The sequence below is a fragment of the Mustela nivalis genome (genome assembly GCF_964662115.1).
Source record: "Mustela nivalis genome assembly, chromosome: 8".
Lineage (NCBI taxonomy): Eukaryota > Metazoa > Chordata > Mammalia > Carnivora > Mustelidae > Mustela > Mustela nivalis.
The window spans coordinates 102,399,323-102,418,140 of record NC_139027.1 but is presented as its reverse complement, the minus strand read 5'-3'; the positions used below and the strand labels follow the sequence as shown (position 1 = coordinate 102,418,140).

At 46.3% G+C, this 18,818-nt stretch overlaps 1 protein-coding gene across 1 annotated transcript in view; it reads left to right on the top strand.

Moving 5' to 3' along the window:
• Nucleotides 1-17,855, top strand: part of KAT14 (lysine acetyltransferase 14) — a 34,024-nt gene extending 16,169 nt beyond the window's left edge. The window contains exons 6-10 of the mRNA XM_082743163.1: nt 68-636; nt 10,753-10,889; nt 11,736-11,911; nt 13,462-13,652; nt 17,175-17,855. Of these exons, the coding sequence (XP_082599289.1) occupies nt 68-636; nt 10,753-10,889; nt 11,736-11,911; nt 13,462-13,652; nt 17,175-17,348 (1,247 nt within the window). The 3' untranslated portion in view covers nt 17,349-17,855. The remainder of the gene's footprint in view (nt 1-67; nt 637-10,752; nt 10,890-11,735; nt 11,912-13,461; nt 13,653-17,174) is intronic.
• Nucleotides 17,856-18,818: the final 963 nt, after the last annotated feature.

Sequence of the window (18,818 nt, the reverse complement as noted above, 5' to 3'; positions counted from 1 at the left end):
GGTGGGTCGTGTGCCCTGCACTTCTTCTTTCCTCAGTCTTGATCACACTGTCTTGCACTCTGCACAGATGATGATGAGATGGAAGGCGATGGGGTCATAGACCCAGGGATGGAGTACATTCCACCTCCCGCTGGGGCAGCAGCGTCCGGGGCTGTAGTCGGGGGCAGAAAGAAGGTCCGAGCGCCGGAACAGATAAAGCAGGAGGTAGAGAGTGAGGAGGAGAAGCCCGACAGGATGGACATTGACAGTGAAGACACAGATTCCAACACGTCTTTGCAAACCAGGACTCGAGAGAAGAGGAAACCTCATTTGGAGAAGGATAGGAAACCTAAAGGGCCCAAGTACACCCCTGTGAGCATCTATGAGGAGAAGCTGCTCCTGAAGCGGCTAGAAGCTTGTCCCAGTGCTGTAGCCATGACACCGGAAGCTCGCAGACTGAAGCGGAAGCTGATCGTCAGGCAAGCGAAAAGAGATCGAGGATTACCACTTTTTGACTTGGATCAAGTTGTTAATGCTGCTCTTCTGTTAGTTGATGGCATTTATGGAGCCAAAGAAGGAGGAGTTTCGAGGCTTCCAGCTGGACAAGCCACATACAGAACAACCTGTCCAGACTTTCGAATCCTTGACCGATACCAGGTGAGCCTCTCGGGGCGGCCATGGAGGTGGGGCAGGCAGCACCACGAGTGGGCACAGCTGTGCTGGGACTTAAACTCCCAAGTGATCTGGGAGGAGACAGGAAACAGCAAGGGAGAAAGATACAAAAATGGCTGGGCTTTATGTTTTGAAGCTATTCATTATGAATACCCATTAATACATCTAGGTTGGTTTGTTTCCTTTGGGGCATTCAAGACAGCCTTGACATTTTGTCTCTCCTAGTCCCTGGCGGGGACTGAGTTTGCACATGGTTTGTGTCATCGCCCTGAGTGACACTTTTGTGGAGGACATAGAATGTGCCAGACCATGTGCTGAGCAGGCTCCGAGGACACATACACATCTCTGTAGGTAGGAGATCAATGCGTATCAGTGCTGCTCAAGAACGTCCAGAGGAGTCCAGGTGTGTGTGCATTCCTGGGAATGAGAACTTCAAGAATACACCCTTCCACAGCACGAATGAGAGGTCTTATTTTCCTGAATCTTTGCTAGCTCTTGCTCCTAAGCAGCCTTTAACTACTTTTGCTAATCTGATGGCTGTGAAGTGAAATCTTATTTTTTATTTACATGTCTTCGTTTACAGGTGAGTTTAAACATTTTTCACGTTTCCTAGTTGTTTCTCTGTCGGTGATTGCCTGTTTGGATAATTTGCACATTTTTCTGTCTTCTTTGGAAACTAGTGGGCTGATGGTGCCAGTGTTCTGATCTTATTCTGTGATGTACCATGTGTGGGGCCTTTTCTCCCATTGTGTTGGCCATGTGGTGTGTGGGCCTTTGCAGTTTGAAACTCTTCTGGAATTCTGGAACATCTTCTTCATTTCCTGTCTTCTATTTTCTCTCTTCTGTCTCTTTAGAACACACCTATTATTTGGATCTTGGACCCTTTAGACCAGGGGTTGGCAGGCTTTCTGTTAAGGGGCAGACAGTAGATGGTTCTGGCTTCGCAGACCACACAGTCTGAGTTGCAGCTACTCTACTGTGCTGTTTCTGAGACCAAGATAAAATGCTTGGGCGTGGCTGTGTCCCAGTGACAACGTTATTTACTGCAACAGGCCAGATTTGGCCTGTGGGGTATAGTTTGCCAACAACCCCTACCCTAGATGGATCTCTTGCCTTTCTTTTTTCCTATTTTCTTTCTTTCCTGGGAGGTAGTAACTTGCCTGTCTGTACCTAAGGGTGAATAGGGAGCACCGGGAGCCTGCTTCTCTGAGGCTTCCCATTTTCAGTCCCACTGTTGACCATACCGCCAGCTCCCATGTCTGCCCAAGCCTTTCCAGACAGTCTAGCCTTCTACCCATGGAGGGAAAAATCGTTTCTGGATGTGGGCAGTGGGGGTATAATTGGAGGCTTTAGCCTTTTAAGTAAAGAGACCCTCAGTCCATAGTCCTCTTGTCACTCTCAATGTTAGCAGGACCCATCACCTTCCCTGAGGCTCTGCATGTAAATCGTGCCTCTCCTGGTCTGTCTGCATTGCTGCCTTAGGCTCTGCTCTCTGTTCTTAGCCATTTGCCACTTATCAGATGATTTTGTTGTAGTCATCTACTCATCATGTCTTTGTTCTTGTGGGTTTGTCTTTTTAATCTCTATACTTAATTTTTTAAGTTGTGAAATATATCCTATAACTAAAGAATATATAAAACACATCAGTATAGTTTATAGACTACTAAAATAAGTGCTTTTGCATGTATCCCTTGGGTTAAGAAACAGAACATTACAAGCACATTGGAGGTTCTGTGTACTGCCTACTCTCCCCACCCCCCACCACCGAGGGCACTACTCTTGAGTTTTTTTTTTTATGTCACCTTTAGTTTTTAAAAAAAGGCTAAGTAGGAGGCACCCATCTAGCTTTGTAAGGACTTTGCCATTCTTAGAGGGAGGCTTCCAGGAAGGGTAAGCTGAGCAGTCTCTCTGGGTCAGTGCTGTAAAGGCAATTGTGCTCCCCTACCCCCCCCCTTCCTCCTCCACAAGGATATATTGACATTTTTGCTCCTGGTACTGGTGAGTGTGACCTTGTTTGGAAATAGGGCATTTGCAGATGTAATTAGTTAAGACGAGGTTGAGGTCGCACTGGAGCAGGGTGGGCACTTAATCCAATATGACTGGTGTCCTTATGAGAAGGAGGGAAGAGACACAGAGACAGATTCAGGGAGACCTGCAGTTTAGCCCTGTGCTCTCATGGAGCATGTTCATAGTGGCTTCAGGAGGAGAGCTGCCTGCGAAATAAAATTGGAGACTTTACATGATCAGAAGGCCCATGTGATGGTCAGGGCAGAGCAATGTTCCTATAAGCTAAGGGACACTGAGGATTGCTGGCATTACCAGGAGGTAAGAGAAAGCATGGAGTGGATTCTTCCTTGGAATAGTCAGAGAGCACATGGCCCTGGTGACCCCATGCTTTCTGACTTCTGTTCTCTAGAACTGTGGAAGAGTAAGTTTGTTATTTAAGCCACCAGGTTTGTGGGCCATAGCTATGGCAGCCCCAGGAAACTCACATGGTCATGTTCTGGCTCCAGCACCTGTGACCCCTTTCTTAAGAAGTCAGTGTTCAGGGTCATTAGGCAGTCCTAGACGTCTGGGCAGGGGCACGGAGGCCCTGTTTCCTGCCTCCAGACTGATGTGCTTCCCTCCAGCTTGTAGGAGGTCAGAGTCTTCTGATCCAGGGAGTGGGCAGGGAAGGAGTGGAGGAGTCTGAGAGTACGTGGTGAAACCCAGCTGAGCACTGATGAGATTCTGGTCTATAGCTCACTGAGTTTAGTAGATGGTCCAGTGTACCCTATGATCCTGTAATCGCACTGCTGGGTATTTATCCAAAAAATACAAATACATAAGCTCAGAGGGATACATGCACCCCTTTGTTTGTTTATTGCAACATTACTTACAATAGCCAAGCTATAGAACCAACCCAGGTGTCCACTGATAGATGAGTGGGTAAAGAACATGGGTTTTATATATATATATACACACACACACATATAAGTTTATAAATACGCACGCACGCGCACACACACACACAGAGGAATATTACTCAGCTGTTAAAAAAAAAAAAAGAATGACATCTTGCCATTTGCAACGATGTGGATGGAGCTAGAGAGCACAATGCTAAGCACAATGAGTCAGAGAAAGACAAATACCGTACGGTTTCACTCATTCGTGGAATTAAGATCAAATGAAGGGGAAAAAAGATTAATCTAGAAACAGACTCTTAATTATAGAGAACAACTACTGGTTGCTCCGGGGGAAGGGGGAAGTAGGGATTGGGGATTAAGGAGGGCACTTACGATGAAAAAAATAAAAAGACAAAACTAAATAAAAGATGATGCACTGTAGTGGTGACTTAAGACGATGGCCTCAGTGTGCCTGCCCTCGAGTGACCCTTGTCACTCATTAGTGGTCCCGGGACCTCCCTTCCTGGAGACGCACTGGCCCTTCCTCAGCACTGAGCCTTCAGTGTCCTGTGCCTCAGCTTCACCTTTCTGTAGGTTTACCCCCGTGCTGTCATGGAGCGCGTCCTTAGTGGCTTTAGGAGGAGAGCTGCCTGCGAAATTAAGTTGGAGACGTTACATGATCAGAAGGCCTTGAACTTAGGCCAGAGTCCCCAGCCAGCGCTGGGACACCGAGAGACACCTGAGCAGTCCTGGTGGCAGTGCTCTCCCTTTCTGAGGGAGAACGAGGCTCAACCTGGATCTCTGTGTCCAGACCCATTACAGAGGAGGATCCTTTGACGTGGACCCCCCCCACCATCTCTTCCTTGGGGTCTTTCCCCCTGGGCCAGTCAGTTTTCCAGTCTTAGAACCCTGGTTACCACCTAGGGAAAGGGGGACCCTAGCCTTCAACCTGTGGGACCCCTCCTCCGTGCCATGGAAGCAGACCATCCAGAGTGCTGGTCACACCTTCTCTAGGGATGGGATGTCCAGACGTCCACGGGGAGGCAGGCACCTGGCAGCAGGGGCTAAGGGCTTGGGGCTCAGACTGCCCACAGCTTTTGCCTGCCTCTTTTTCTACTGCCTCGTTTTTCCCCAACTCCAGAGGAGTCTGGTGCTGCCCCCGGGTTTTAAGAGGATGCTACAGTACAGATTGGCCTGCTTCTCACCTTCCCCAAAGCCAGCTTGGAATTTTGGCTTAGAAGCAGTTAGTATTTGTCCATCTGCTTCCCAGATGTTTCTTCCCCTGATCTTCCTATTTTTGTATCCTTCTCTTTTTTTCTAAAGTCTTATTCTATAGTTTTAGTGGGTTTGGGGAAGGGATAAAATTGTGTGATTAATCCCCCATCCTAACCTGGAATTTCAGTATCATTTTAATGCAGTTACACAGGGGAGCAGCTATCAGTGCATTGGCTCAATCCATACTCTTTCTTGTTATATACAGCCATAGCTATAAATGTCCCTGTAATACTACACTAGCTATGACTTAGGACTTTTGGAATGATGTATTTATCAGTACTTAGCAGTTTGTATTTTTTCTCGTTATTTCCTCTGTAACCCGAGTTATTTAGTGCTTTTTGTTGTTTTTTGTTTTTCGATACGTAGGCATTTTTAAGGTCTCTTGTAGTAGTTGATTTAATTTCCAATCAGATTATGTTGTGGTCAGAGAAAATAGTTTATATGATGATGATTCTTAGTTATAAAGAAAGTTACTTTTTGTAAGTTCTAACTTATGACATATGTTTATTTTTCTGTTAATTTTTTAATATTATCATGTAGTCTTTCTTCCAAACAGAATATTTTTGCATGCTCTTACCTTTTTTCTTTTGTATTATTTAGGTAACAGTAAACCTCACTAAATTGTTTACGCTTATTTCCCATCGTTTCTCCCTAGATTAATTTTTTGTTAGTCTACTTTTTAACAGTTCTAAAAAACATGGTCTTTGTGAGATTAATTTTGAATACCTGTATGTCTGAGATTATTTTCCTTTCACTCTTGCATTCAAATGATAGCATAGCTGGATATAAAATTGTTTTATTTTTTCCTTCAACATTTTGAAATTATCACTCCATTATCTTGCATACAGTGTTGCTGCTGAGAGTCTCACTGTTGGCTTATTCGTGTTTCTTTGTAGGTGGTCTTTCTTCCTCCCGCACCCTGGAAGCTTTCAGAATTGTATCTTCCTTACCATTTTTAAATTCTATTTGTGCATTTCAAAAGTGTTTTTTGATCTCATTTATCTTGTTAGACAGAGCATCTCCTTCAGTCACAGCAGTCACAGGCGTCTTATATGCTTATTTGTTGTCAAAAACCACTAACCTCTGTGCTTCAGAGCCAAGTACCACACAAAGAGTTTGGGCTACAGAGGAACAATAGCCTTATGACTTTGCCCAGCTCGGGAGACTGCAGCAGGCTGAGGAAGGGGCTGGGGGATTTTACAGGGAAACACAGGATCTAGCTGGTTTCGATGGGAATTGTGTCTGTGCCGCCAGCCTCTCCGGCTAGTCTTCAGGATAGTACTGGCTTCCTGAAAAAAAAGGCTGAGAAGGCGGGAGCGGTTGTGCAAGAGAGAAGCAAGGGGACTTTAAAATTGAGCTTCCCTGAAGCCTCCGGGCAACCACTTTGACTTGTGTGCAACTTGATGCTTTTCATCGGTTTCATCTTGACATTCATCCTGCCTTGGTTCTCTGAGCCTCCCAGATTTGTGGTTTTGGTGTGGTGTCTCATTAATTTGGCGAAGTTCTCTGTCATTACTGCTTTAAATATTTCTTCTGTTCCTTTCTCTCTTCTTGTTCTGGTATCCCTGTTATGTGTATTTTACACCTTTTGTGGTTGTAACACAGCTTTGGATATTCTGTTCTGTTCTGGTTTTTTTTTTGTTTTGTTTTGGTTTTTTTTTTTTTTTGTCTTTTTTTCCTCTTTGGTTTTCAGTTTTGGAAGTTCCTCTTGACATATTCTCAAGCTCGGAGGTCCTTTCTTTAACCGTATCCAGTCTACTAATGAGCCCACCAAAGATAGTTCTATATTTCTATTGTGTTTTTGATCCCTAGCATTTCTTCTTGATTCTTTCTTAGCATTTCCATCTCCCTGGTTAAATTGCCCCTCTGTTCTTGGGTGTTGTCTACTCTGTCCAGTAGAGCCCTTAACATGTTAATCATAGTCGTCTTAAATTCCTAGTCTAATAATTCCGACATCTCTGCCTTGTCTGAGTCTAGTTCCGATGCTCACTCTGTCTCTTCAGACAATGTCTTTTGCTTTTTAACATGCTTTTAATTTTTTGTTGAAAGCCAAATAGGATATCGTAGATTAAAAAAACTGTGGGAAATAGGCCTGTAGTGGTATAGCAGTGAGATGTAGAGTGAGAAGCATTCTATGGACCTATGATTAGTTCTCGGTGAACATGTGTTCCTGGGCTGTGACTATCACAGTGCTTCTCAGATTTGCCTCCCCAGTTAGGTGGCGTGGAATGGCAGGAGGGAGCTGGAGATGGCTAATTCCCTTTCCACAGGTTGGTTCGGTTCTGGTGAAACCCAATGGGTCAGGACACCTGGTCCGGAAGGTGTCTGCCTTCAGCCCAGGTCATGATCCCAGGGTTCTGGGATCAAGCCCCACATGGGGCTTCTTGCTCAGCGGGGAGCCTGCTTCTCCCTCTGCTTGCCACTCCCCTTGCTTGTGCACGCGCTCGCTCGCGCTCTCTCTCTCTCTCTCTCTCTGACAAATAAATAATTAATTAATTTAAAAAACCACACACAACCAATGGGTTAGGTTCTGGTAAAATAGTTTCTCTTGAGAGCAGACCTTGTTAAGAAGAACAAAGGACTCTGACGTATTTTCAAAACAGCTGCCTTTTCCCTGCTGGAAGCCTGAGGGGATTTTTCTTTGATCCTTACCATGAGAACCTGGTAGAGCTCCTGGAGGTAAAAGTCACAAAAATGTGCCCCCCCCCCCCGTAGTTTTTTTCTCTCCCCTTCATCCACACTGTGCCTCCAGTAATTTGTCGGTTTGTCCCTGGAGGTTTCTACTCTGCTCTTCTACTCTACTCTTCTCTGTATCCACCTGTTGGTCTTTTCAGTTTGTGGGGGAGTAGTTCGCTCTGTGATTTCAGTTCTCTGAGGGATCTACGAAGAGTTGCTGATTCTCCATTTGTTCAGACCCTGACTTGTCCACACATCCTTACCAGTACTTACCTTTTTTAATTATAGCTGTCTTAGTGGGTGTCAAATGGTATCTCATTGTCATTTTGGTCTGCTTTTCTCTGATGACTGTTTATTTGCTTTTTGAAAACACTTGGCTGTCTAGTAAATTATTCTGTCTTTTTCTGTGTACTTTGTTTACTTTGTTTTCTTTTGCACTCCTTGTTGATGACATATCTTGAGTGTTTTTTTCCTTGTGAATGAATATTGTCTTGTTCTAACCAGGTGCCTTTGCTGGTGTATACACCTGAGGGAGGGGCAAAAGTCTGGTTCCTAGTGTGTTATCCTCTTGGCAAGTTAGAAGTCTCCAGCACTCCGGGTGTCCTGCCGTGACCCCTCCAGCCAGCACTTGCAGGCAAAGTTGACTGGCTGAGATCTACTCAGAGCAGAGCTTGCAAGAGGAAGTGGCCTGATCAAGAAGCACCTCCAGCCCCATCTGTGGTGGAAAGCCTTTCTCTGCTGTAGGCTGCCCTATGCTGCCTCACCTGTACCTGGCCTCCTTTGGTTTCTCCTGAGGTTTCTCAAAGCCTTTGTGTTCCATCTTCCTTCACACTCTTGTGGCATCTTTCAGGATGGGTTTGGGGAAGGGACCCAGCAGCCCACCTGGTGCTCCATTTTGTTTAGAACTGTAAGTTTGAAGAAACTCACTTAATATTTCCCAAACTTACCTGAGTTTGGGATGCTCCCCAGCGCCCCCCCCCCCCCACTATTTTGTCATTCAGCAAATGTTGAGTACTTCATGTGTGCTAAGTACTCCTCTAGCTGGAGACGCTGCGGTGAATTAGGGCAGATGGTGCCCGCCTGATGGAGCGGTGATCCATCACGGATCATTTCCTGCAAGGTGGGTGCTGCAGTGGGTGGGAGAGCAGAAGGCCGCAGTACCACTTGGGACAGGGTGAGGACCTCTTCTCAGTGGAGGTAGCACTTAATCCCATCTTCTCCACAAGGAGGACCTGGCTTGTAGAAGGTTCAGGGAGAAGCCCCAGGTGCAGGCCCCAAGGCAGCAGATAGTCTGGTGTCTGGAGCTGGAGCCTAGTGATGGCGGAGGAAGTAGGTGGGAGATGAGGCCACAGAGGTAACAGGTAGATCCTGCAGTGAAAGGCAAGGACTTTAAATTGTAAGGGTAGTCACATAGGAGTTTTGACAAGGGAAGGGAATGTATTTGATTTTAAAAGAAGCATCTGACTCCATGTGGAGAACGGGTGATAAGGGGTGAGAGTGGCAGTGGGGAGACCCGTGGGAAGTGGTGGCAGTGATCCAGGCAGATGTCGCAGGTGGGCTAGGTGGAAAGAAGTCAGGATACTGGATGACACCTGTGGAGTTCCACACAACTCACCTCGACACATGAGCCAGATCGTCCATCATGGGCCAGTGGTTCAGTGGCTGCTATCTCCGTGGTCTATTGGTGCGTTACAAATCACTCCAAAACTTAAGAGGCTTAAAGCAGTATTCCGTCCTTCTTCTGATTCTGTGGGTTGGCTAGGCTCAGCTGGATGGTGATTCTACCCCATGTGCTAAAGGCTGAGGTCAGCCCTGTGGCTGCCTTCAGTAGGGACCTTGGTCAGGATTAGAACGACCAGGATGGGCTTCCCTTCCTCCAGAGCCCATCTCCATGGGGCCTCTAGACATTCCAGGGTCCAGCCTGGACACTGGAAGCTGCCAGTCCTCTTAAGGCCTGGGCTCAAGATACCAAAATGTTACTTCTGATACTTTGTCATTGGTCAAGGCCTGTTGCAAGGCCCACCCAGGTTCAAGGGGAGGGAATGGACTCTGCCGCTTGATAGGAGGAGCCACATGTCCCCATGGGTGCAGGAGGAAGTGTTGAGGCTGTCCTTGGAAACTATATGGTATAGCTCTGAATCTCCCTCTGAAACTTTTTTGAAAGTCCTGGAAGAATTTCAGAGTCATCCTTTAAAAGCTTTGTTTTTGTTTTTGTTTTTTTAATTTTATTTATTTATTTGACAGTCAGAGATCACAGGTAGGCATAGAGGCAGGCAGAGAGAGAGGGGGAAGCAGGCTCCCTGCTGAGCAGAGCCCGATGCAGGGCTCAATCCCAGGACCCTGGGATCATGACCTGAGCCGAAGGCAGAGGCTTTAATCCACTGAGCCACCCAGGCGCCCCTGAAAGTTTTGGTGTCCATTTGGGGAAAGTAATGAGAGCAAATTATAAGAGAAGGAATTCTTTCTCTCCTTTCAACAAAGTTATTTTCTAAGCTAAGGAGCAAACGGACTCTCCAAAAGCAAGTCAGTTTTCTAAACTTCATCCAGCCCTTGGCAAACCACTTTATAAATGTGCCTTTGAATCTTCCATCTGGGCTCTTTGCTGTAAAACCCTAATTGCACACATTCTGTTCCTACATGACTGGGGGCCCTGGAGCAGCGCTCTGGGAAACAGACATCTCTCTTTGGGCTCCCAGGGTGAATCCCACCTGTTCCTCTCGGACACCCACCTGAGGAGCACAGTGGGCCTCTCCACTGTCGTGATTTGGCGTAAGGACGATGGTCTATGTCAGTCCTGCTCCTGTCAGGTGTACTCAGTGGAGCAGAGGCCCATTTTACTAAACCAACACACAGGGTTGCTGCTGCTCTGCGGATACCAGCCGACTCCTGCACCGTGACCCACGTGAGTGGGTTACCATCTGACAACTGGACTGGAGGTGTCAAGAGGGCAGAATGCAACTGACAGAAACTGTAAATCCAGAGCTCAGTCCTGCTTTCCACTCACTCCAGTGGCTGAAAATTTTTAAGTTACTTTAAAATTGATTAAATTATCTCAAGTTTAAACTATTGTAACCAGGATCGGCTTTTCGTATCTGATCTTATGCAGAGGTACCTATGAGGTTTGTATTGCACATCGAACATTCTGAATAAGAATAAGAAAGACCTATTTTCCGACACATAAAAAAGTCCTATGTACTAATCTGTGAAATTAAACCCATCATTTGAGTGACTTTATTTCTGCATAACCAGCATTTCTTTCTCGTAGACTGCCTTGCCATCCAGGAAAGGGTTTCGGCACCAGACCACTAGGTTTCTGTATCGTTTGGTGGGCTCTGAAGATATGGCCGTGGACCAGAGTATTGTCAGCCCTTACACCTCTCGGATCCTGAAGCCATACATCAGGTACATGGGCAAGAGCTGTGATGTTGAGCATGTTATGAGGAATGGCGTTGGTGGCTTCTACACCCTGGTCCTCCACAGCAGTGAGTCCACACCCTCCCCTGGGAACAGGCATCAACACAGACTGAGTCTGTGCTCCACGTCCAATCTTATCCTTGGCTTGTTTTGATTGTAGTTTTAGGCAGAAAGGATAGTCCTTTGAAAGAAATGTAAAAAGCAAGAATAGTAAGTTAACTCCATTAGATTTCTTTATAAGTATTATACTCATTGTGTTTCTTTTCAGTTTTAAAATTATATATATTTGGTAGTCTGTTAAATGAAAAAAATGAGAGAGTTGTCTCAGTTGGGCTTAGTCTGGGGGTGATGATGAGTCTCGTTGTCTAGCAGTGCTGTGGAAGCTGAGCTGACTAGCGAGGCCCCGGTTCTGTCTTGAGAAGGTGTGTTTGTGCCCCATACTCGAGGCAGAGTCACGTGATCCTCCTTGCCCAGCACTGCCTGTGGAGGTGGTGAGTGAGACTGCCCCCGCGGCCCGGGCAGCGCTGGGCCCTCCCTCGCTGGACTCGGGCCTGGGCCAGAGCGCTGGCTTGAGTCAGGCTGCTGTTTGGTCCCTCCCTCTGTTCATGAAGGCTCGCTAGCACAAGTAGTGTTCCTATCAGGTACAGAGGCGAATTTTAAATTTCATACCAGAAAGTATCAGGCTTTCAAGTTGTCAAGGTATCTACCACAGAAAGTAACACAAGTTTACTTAGAATTTCAGGCCAAGTAAGGAGTTTATGTGAATCACTTGGCTAGGAATGACATTGTATATTTTTCTTGACTCGACTCTTGTTTTTTTCTGCCGTCCCGGAGGCGTGATTATGAAACAAAGCCACCCAAACTGCAGCTCCTGTCACAGATTCGTTCCCACCTGCACAGGAGCGACCCTCACTGGACGCCGGAAGCCGAGGCACCTCTTGATTACTGTTATGTCCGGCCAAATCACATCCCAACGATAAACTCCATGTGTCAGGAGTTTTTCTGGCCTGGTATGTTCCCCCTCGCAAACTAGGCAGATCTGTTTTCTGTTTGGTTCACTTTAGTGATATTTTTAAATTAGTGTATGTCATGCGACTCTAAAACTTTTACTCATGATTTCATTTAGTTTGTCTCTGCTAAGATAGGAATAGTAAAATATGAACTCCTCTTTCTTCCTAAGATCAAGAAGAAGCCAGCAGTTAAAGTAATAAACAGTATTTTTGTATGTTTCTCTTCCTTGTCTCTCTCCACTTCCAGAATAAAAGATTCATCCTTTTTTGCTTCTATATATGTCTAAATACCAGGTGATATCTACCTGGTATCAGTGATACACTGACTGGTACCTTGGGCGTGTTGGGACACTTTTGATTTTTTGCCTAATAATTCTGTAATTTTGTTTATTTAGCTATTCCTTCGGGAGAGTGTTAATAAAGCCAAAAGGCATTTTTAAAAAACCATGTATCCCAATTGCAGACTTTATTTATTTATTAAGATTTTATTTATTTATCTGTCAGAGAGAACAGGCAGATAGAGTGGCAGGCATAGGCAGAGGGAGAAGCAGGCTCCCTGCCAAGCAAGGAGCCCAATGTGAGACTCGTTCCCAGGACGCTGGGATCATGACCTGAGCCTAAGGCAGCTGCTTAACCAACTGAGCCACCCACATATCCTCCAATTGGAGACTTTAAAAATAAGAGTAAACCCAATATGATTTGTTATTTTATCAGCCTGAATATATTGTCTCTCTGCAGACCAGAGCCACCAAGTAGAGGAGTGAGCACATTTTCATTGCTAAATATAAACATGTTCTTTGTGGATCTGTCTTACCGCACTGCTTTGAAACGCAAAGGAAATATTACAGATGTTAGATAAGATTTCATTGGGATTAGAGCTGTGTCATCTTTGTTGTCTGATAATCATGTAACAGTGCACGTGTGGTGGCAGAGTTGTGTTCATCTTTTAGGAGTGGTATGGGGGCCAAAAGGAACATTCCAGGAGCATCTCCTACTTCCTGACCTTACTCTGGGTGCCTCCATACCTTATAAATGCAATCATTATTTGTTTATCCCATTCACTATAAAATGTAACCTTTGTACAAAAGAGCTTGTAAACTGTACACACAACAGTATGGGCGCTTGGGTCTTTGCTCCCACCCTGTGAGGTCTGGGTGTGCAGACGCTGAGGCCCACATCTAGGAGGTGTCAGCTGACACACACTGCAGAGGAGGCTAAGTTCAAAGGCAGGTATGTCCAGTTTTAGCCTGTGCATTCTCTACTACCGACCCTATCTTTCTTCTTGTCAAACATGTACTTAGAAAAAAGACATACATGGAATCAGAATATGTGGTCTTTTCTGACTGCATTCCTTCACTTAGCATGTTAGTTTCACTTTTATTTTTATGATTTGAATGTATGATGTCTATGCTAATATATCTGTCTTCAGTTTTGTTTTTTGATTTTTGGTTTTTTTTAGCGTGCAGGTGTAGTTGTAAGTCAGACTGAACAGCTTGGTCTTAATTCCAGAAGGTATCCAGTTTGAATCTCCAATTATCTCTTTTCTTTAGGCATTGACCTGTCTGAGTGCCTGCAGTATCCAGACTTCAGTGTTGTTGTCCTTTATAAAAAAGTCATCATTGCCTTTGGCTTCATGGTTCCCGACGTGAAGTACAATGAAGCTTACATTTCATTTCTGTTTGTCCACCCTGAATGGAGAAGAGCAGGGATTGCAACATTCATGATTTACCATCTGATTCAGGTAAGCTGTGCTACCAGCTGGCTTTTGGGCTCCTTCAGGAATACGTGGAAGAGGGATGGAGGGACAGTGCTGGGCTGAGCCTTCCTAGCACAGCCGAACAGAATGGGTGGTCTCAGAAACCCAGTGAGAAAACATCCCTCCTGAGGTTCTTACCACACACAGATAAAAATCTTCCCCCTCTAGAATAAGATCGCTGTTCAGGCCTAGGCTTCAAAGAAACTAGTTGTAAACATGTATAGTAAATAAAATGAGGTAATTCCAGACATGAGAGCCCAAAGCCCTCGTAGGACCCATATTATATTGGTAACTGCTGCTGCTCTTAGGGACCCACTGCGTGACTCTGAGGAGTGGAAGTGGAACTGTGGTCTTCAGGGTTTTTTTTCTTAGTGAGGTATAACTGACATACAAAGCATCCTCGTCTCAGCTGTACAGTGTGATGATTCCATACTTGTATATGTTGTGAAACAACACTAGCACCACACGGAGTTACGTAGCTACAAACATTTGTTTTCTTGGGATGAGAACCCTTAATATCACTTCTCTTAGCAACTTTCATTTATGCAGTGCAGTATTGTAAACGCTAGTGTCCGTGCATTACGGGACATCCCCAGGACTGCCTTGTTTTATAACCTACAAGTCTATTCCTTTGGACGCCCCTGCAGCCGGTTCACCCGCCCCCAACCCCGCTGCTGGCAGCTACCAGTCTGTTGTCTGTATCTTTGAGTTCAGCTTTTATTGTTTGCTTTTTAGATTCTGAGAGCTAAATGAGATCATACGGTGCCTGTTTTTGTCTGACTTCTTTCACCGAGGATAATCCCACCTGTGCAACTGCAAAAGTTTTTAAGTATTTTTAAACATTTTAGCAAAACTGTCTCAACCAAGACCATATATTCTCTTATTGCTGATTATTCTTCACTTTACTGTCACTCTACAAGCTGTATAAGTTTTTAAGACTTGATTTTAGTATTGAGTTATAATTCATCTCTGTACCACTGTTGAAGAAAATATACCATATACTTATATATTAACATCAGAAAAACATGTAAGGAATTCCCCTCTCAGAATCTTTCTGGTAAACTTTTATTTCAGAACCATTTGGCTGGGGCACCTGTGGGGCTCAGGTGGTTTAAGTGTCTGCCTTCGTCTCAGGTCATGATCTCAAGGTCCTGGGATCAAGCCCTGCATTGGGCTCCCTGCTCAGCGGGGAGTCTGCTTCTCCCTCTCCCACAGTGTGCTTTCTCTCTCTTTTTCTGTCAAATAAATAAATAAATAAATATTTTTTTTAAAAAAAAGGGAAAGAAAGAAAGAAACCATTTGGCAAGGAGGATTGTGTGTTACATGGGCAAGATTCCTTTTTTAAAAATTTTTTTATTTTTTTTTATTATTATTTTTATTAACATATATTATTAGCCCCAGGGGTACAGGTCTGTGAATCATCAGGCCTACACATTTCACAGCACTCATCATAGCACATACCCTCCCAATGTCCACAAGCAAGAATCCTTTTATTTTTTTTTTCCATCTTTTTTTTTTTTTAAGATTTTATTTATTTATTTGACTGACAGAGATCACAAGTAGGCAGAGAGGCAGGCAGAGAGAGAGAGAGGAGGAGGAAGCAGGCTCTCTGCGGAGCAGACAGCCCGATGTGGGGCTCGATCCCAGGACACTGGGATCATGACCTGAGCCGAAGGCAGAGGCTTTAACCCACTGAGCCACCCAGGCACCCCAAGAATCCTTTTAAATAGAGGAAGGAGAGGGGCACCTGAGTGGCTCAGTGGATTAAGCCTCTGTCTTCGGCTCAGGTCATGATCTCAGGGTCCAGGAATCGAGTCCCACACGGGACTTTCTGCTCAGCAGGGAGCCTGCTTCCCTCTCTCTTTGCCTGCCTCTCTGCCTACTTGCGATCTCTGTCAAATAAATAAATAAAATCTTTAAAAAAAATAAATAGAGGAAGGAGAAGATAAAATGTCATTTTCCAGTTTTTATTATTTTATTTTTATTTTTTATTATTATTTTTAAAGATTTTATTTGAGAGAGAGAGAGACCAGAAGCGAGAGAGAACACGGGCAGTGGGGAGGGGTGGAGGGAGAGAGAGAGAGAAGCAGACTCCCCACTGAGCAAGGATTCCCAACATAGGACTCGATTCCTGCACCCCGGGATCATGACCTGAACCAAAGGCAGACACTTAACCGACTGAGCCACCCAAGTACCCTGTTTTCCCAGCTTTTCATGAAATGTGCTTAACACTTCCCAGATGCCAGCTGGAACTTAGAAGCGTTTTCTAGAAGTTGGTTTCCTCTCCTCACTTGGCAGTTAGTATGTGCTCCCTTGTGTGGTGCTGTGAGGAGACTCAGTTGTACCACACCCTATTCTCCAGGCCTCAGAGCCTCGCCTTTCCCCCACCAGCAGGGGCCTGCGGGCAGCCTTAGGGTCTGCAGGCAGCTCAGGGGTGACACTTCCATGTGTGTGCCTCTAGAAGTACTGACCTGCGTGGTGCAGGGTCAGTACTTAGCGCTCAGCGGGTGGGGACAGGAGTGTTTACCCTTGTGAGCAGGGCCCCGCCCTTGGCCAACCCATAAACCCCAGGCCCAGACAGAGCTACTCAGCTGGGCAGTAGTGCCCAACGGTGCCGTGGTTGGATCAGGCGCAGGTACACAAGTGTCACGCTACAAAATTAATTTCCTGCCCTCGCAGCAGTGCTGTGGGCCCAGAATGTGAGTGAAGCAAAGGAAAGAGGAGAGCTGTCTACCTGAGAGGGCTCTTAAATCTAGGCCTGGGAGGAAACGGGGGTTATAAAATCTCAGGACCCTGCCAACCTCAGTATTTTGGTGCCTTCCTCATTAGAACGTGGGGTCTTAGTTTATAGGACTTTGGTTCTGATTAAGAATCTTAAGAATTTGCCTCGATTGATAGGATGAGGGTCACTCATTCCCCCTATGATTAGGGCAGTGTTGAATACAGAAACCGCGAGTAGTTCTGTCAGTTTGGGAGGGATGGCAGGGGGCCTGTGGGATTCAGGTTTGTACTGGGTCCTTAGGTCTCTTAACTAGACAAAAGTCCCAATACTTCATATCTTGCCTCGTAACTTAGCATCTTTTCTAGTGGGTGTAGGAAGGGCATTGTTACAAGTTTGAGCGCAAGATAACATCTAGTTTTAAAAAGCAGAACTGCTCATCTTGTTCTCTACTTCTTCAAGATTGTCAGAGGGCCAGGTATTGATGTGTGTGATATTTGGAAGTGTAACTGAAGTATAAACAGAGTAATCCAGTTAAGAGTAGACTGTCCCCGGGCCCTTTGCTTCGGAGAGCAAAAACACCCAGCACGCCATCCATTTCCTCAGTCTCGAGCGTTTCCGTGAGTGTGGGCCTCGGCCTCGGAGAGTGACCGGGGCTCCCAGCGGTCACCCGCCCTGCTGTCCCCGGTTGCCATAACTACCTACCTTGACTTCACAGACTTCCCTCACCTACTCACTTCCCTCAGGCTCTTTGATTCTCATTGGGTACTTTTCCACCCCTTTGGCAGACCTGCATGGGCAAGGATGTGACCCTTCACGTCTCAGCAAGCAACCCTGCTATGCTGCTCTACCAGAAGTTTGGCTTCAAGACTGAAGAATACGTCTTAGATTTCTACGATAAGTATTACCCCCTGGAGAGTACAGAGTGTAAACACGCTTTCTTCCTGAGGCTCCGGCGCTGAGGTGAACGCGGCGCTCCACAGAGACACGTGTGCTGCTCGAGGTGGGTCCTCACCTGGGCCCGCTGGCATGTGCTCTTGTCCCCATGGGCCCTCATCCCAGACGTTCCACCGGAGGCTAGACAGGCGGTGGGCAGTGAGACTGAGGAGCCAGCAGCCCTTCAGCCAAAGCGCTGTCCTGTGCACCTGCTGAGGCCTCAGCCCCCATCTCGGGACTCCGCCATAACTGAATGATGCCGCTGCTGTCCCTCCACGCGGCAGCTTGCGGGAATAAAGGAGTCTAAACTGATGTTCTCCTACTGTAAAGGGTGAATGATTGAGGCCGTGCTCACGGGGCAGTAGCCCATCAGGGATGGCGGGAGATCCAGCCCTCAGAGGGAGGCCAGCACTGTCCCAGCCATCAGTGAGCTGTCATTGAACCCTTGAGCCCGGGAGAACTTCTAGTGCACTGAGCTTCTGCCGTCTCTCCCTGACTTTGGCCACGGTCGAAATAAACAGAGTGTTTGTGTCCATGCATGTCACCTGCTCTGCTGTTAGCATCTCCCGCTAGGGGACCCTTTCTCCCCGTGCCTGTTCGGCTGGTTTGGGGTGGCAGCGAGACTGTGCTGCTGGCTGGAGGTGTGGGTTGGGGAAGCAGAGCCAGCTGGGGACAGAGCCTGTGTTGTCTGCAGGGCCAGGCTGTTGGGTTGGGGGGGCGGGTGTTAGAGATGGACTGTCAGGCGGGCTGTTTTGGATCCAGCAGGAGCTTTTCCAAAAGTATCAGATGTTCTCAGATAAAAAATCTTTCCTTGTGACAGTCTATGGCCAGAACTTCATTCTAACCAATTTGCTTTCAGACTCTCTTGAATGAAGAGCATTGGTTCTTAACTTGTAGGGACACGGATCCCTGTGAGAATCCAAAGAAAACTGAACACTCTCTAGAAAACTGTGCGTGCACATTTAAAATCTCGCCTCCGAGATCTGTCAGGAGCCTGTTCTAGGGGCCACGCTTAGCGCCAGCCCACATCCCTTCACTCAGGAGGACCTCGCTGCTCATCTGTGTGAGCGCCACCTGGTTGTCCTTGGAGAGCAGCTCAGGCTCCATGCCACCCTGTGAGGGCCGGAGCAGCATTCCCTCCCTCCCTCCTCTTCCTCTCCCTCCTGCCTTTCTTCATGAGGATTCTCTACCTTTTAAAGATTTGGGGATTATGACCCAACAGGTAACATGAAGAAAGGGACGTTTTCCAAACTCAGAAACCAGCTTGTGGTTGTTATATGTGAACAGCAAGCATTTGCTGCAAAATGTGGAGGAAGCAACCATCTCCGTAACTTCGGGGAGCTGAGGAATTCTGTAATTGCCTTAACTGACTCTTTGTTTTGCATTTTTAGTTTTTATTTCTTGAAGGATTTTATTTTTACGTGAACTCTATGCCCCATATGGGGCTCGAACTTCAACCCTGAGATCAAGAGTTGACACAGCCAGCTGTGCACTCC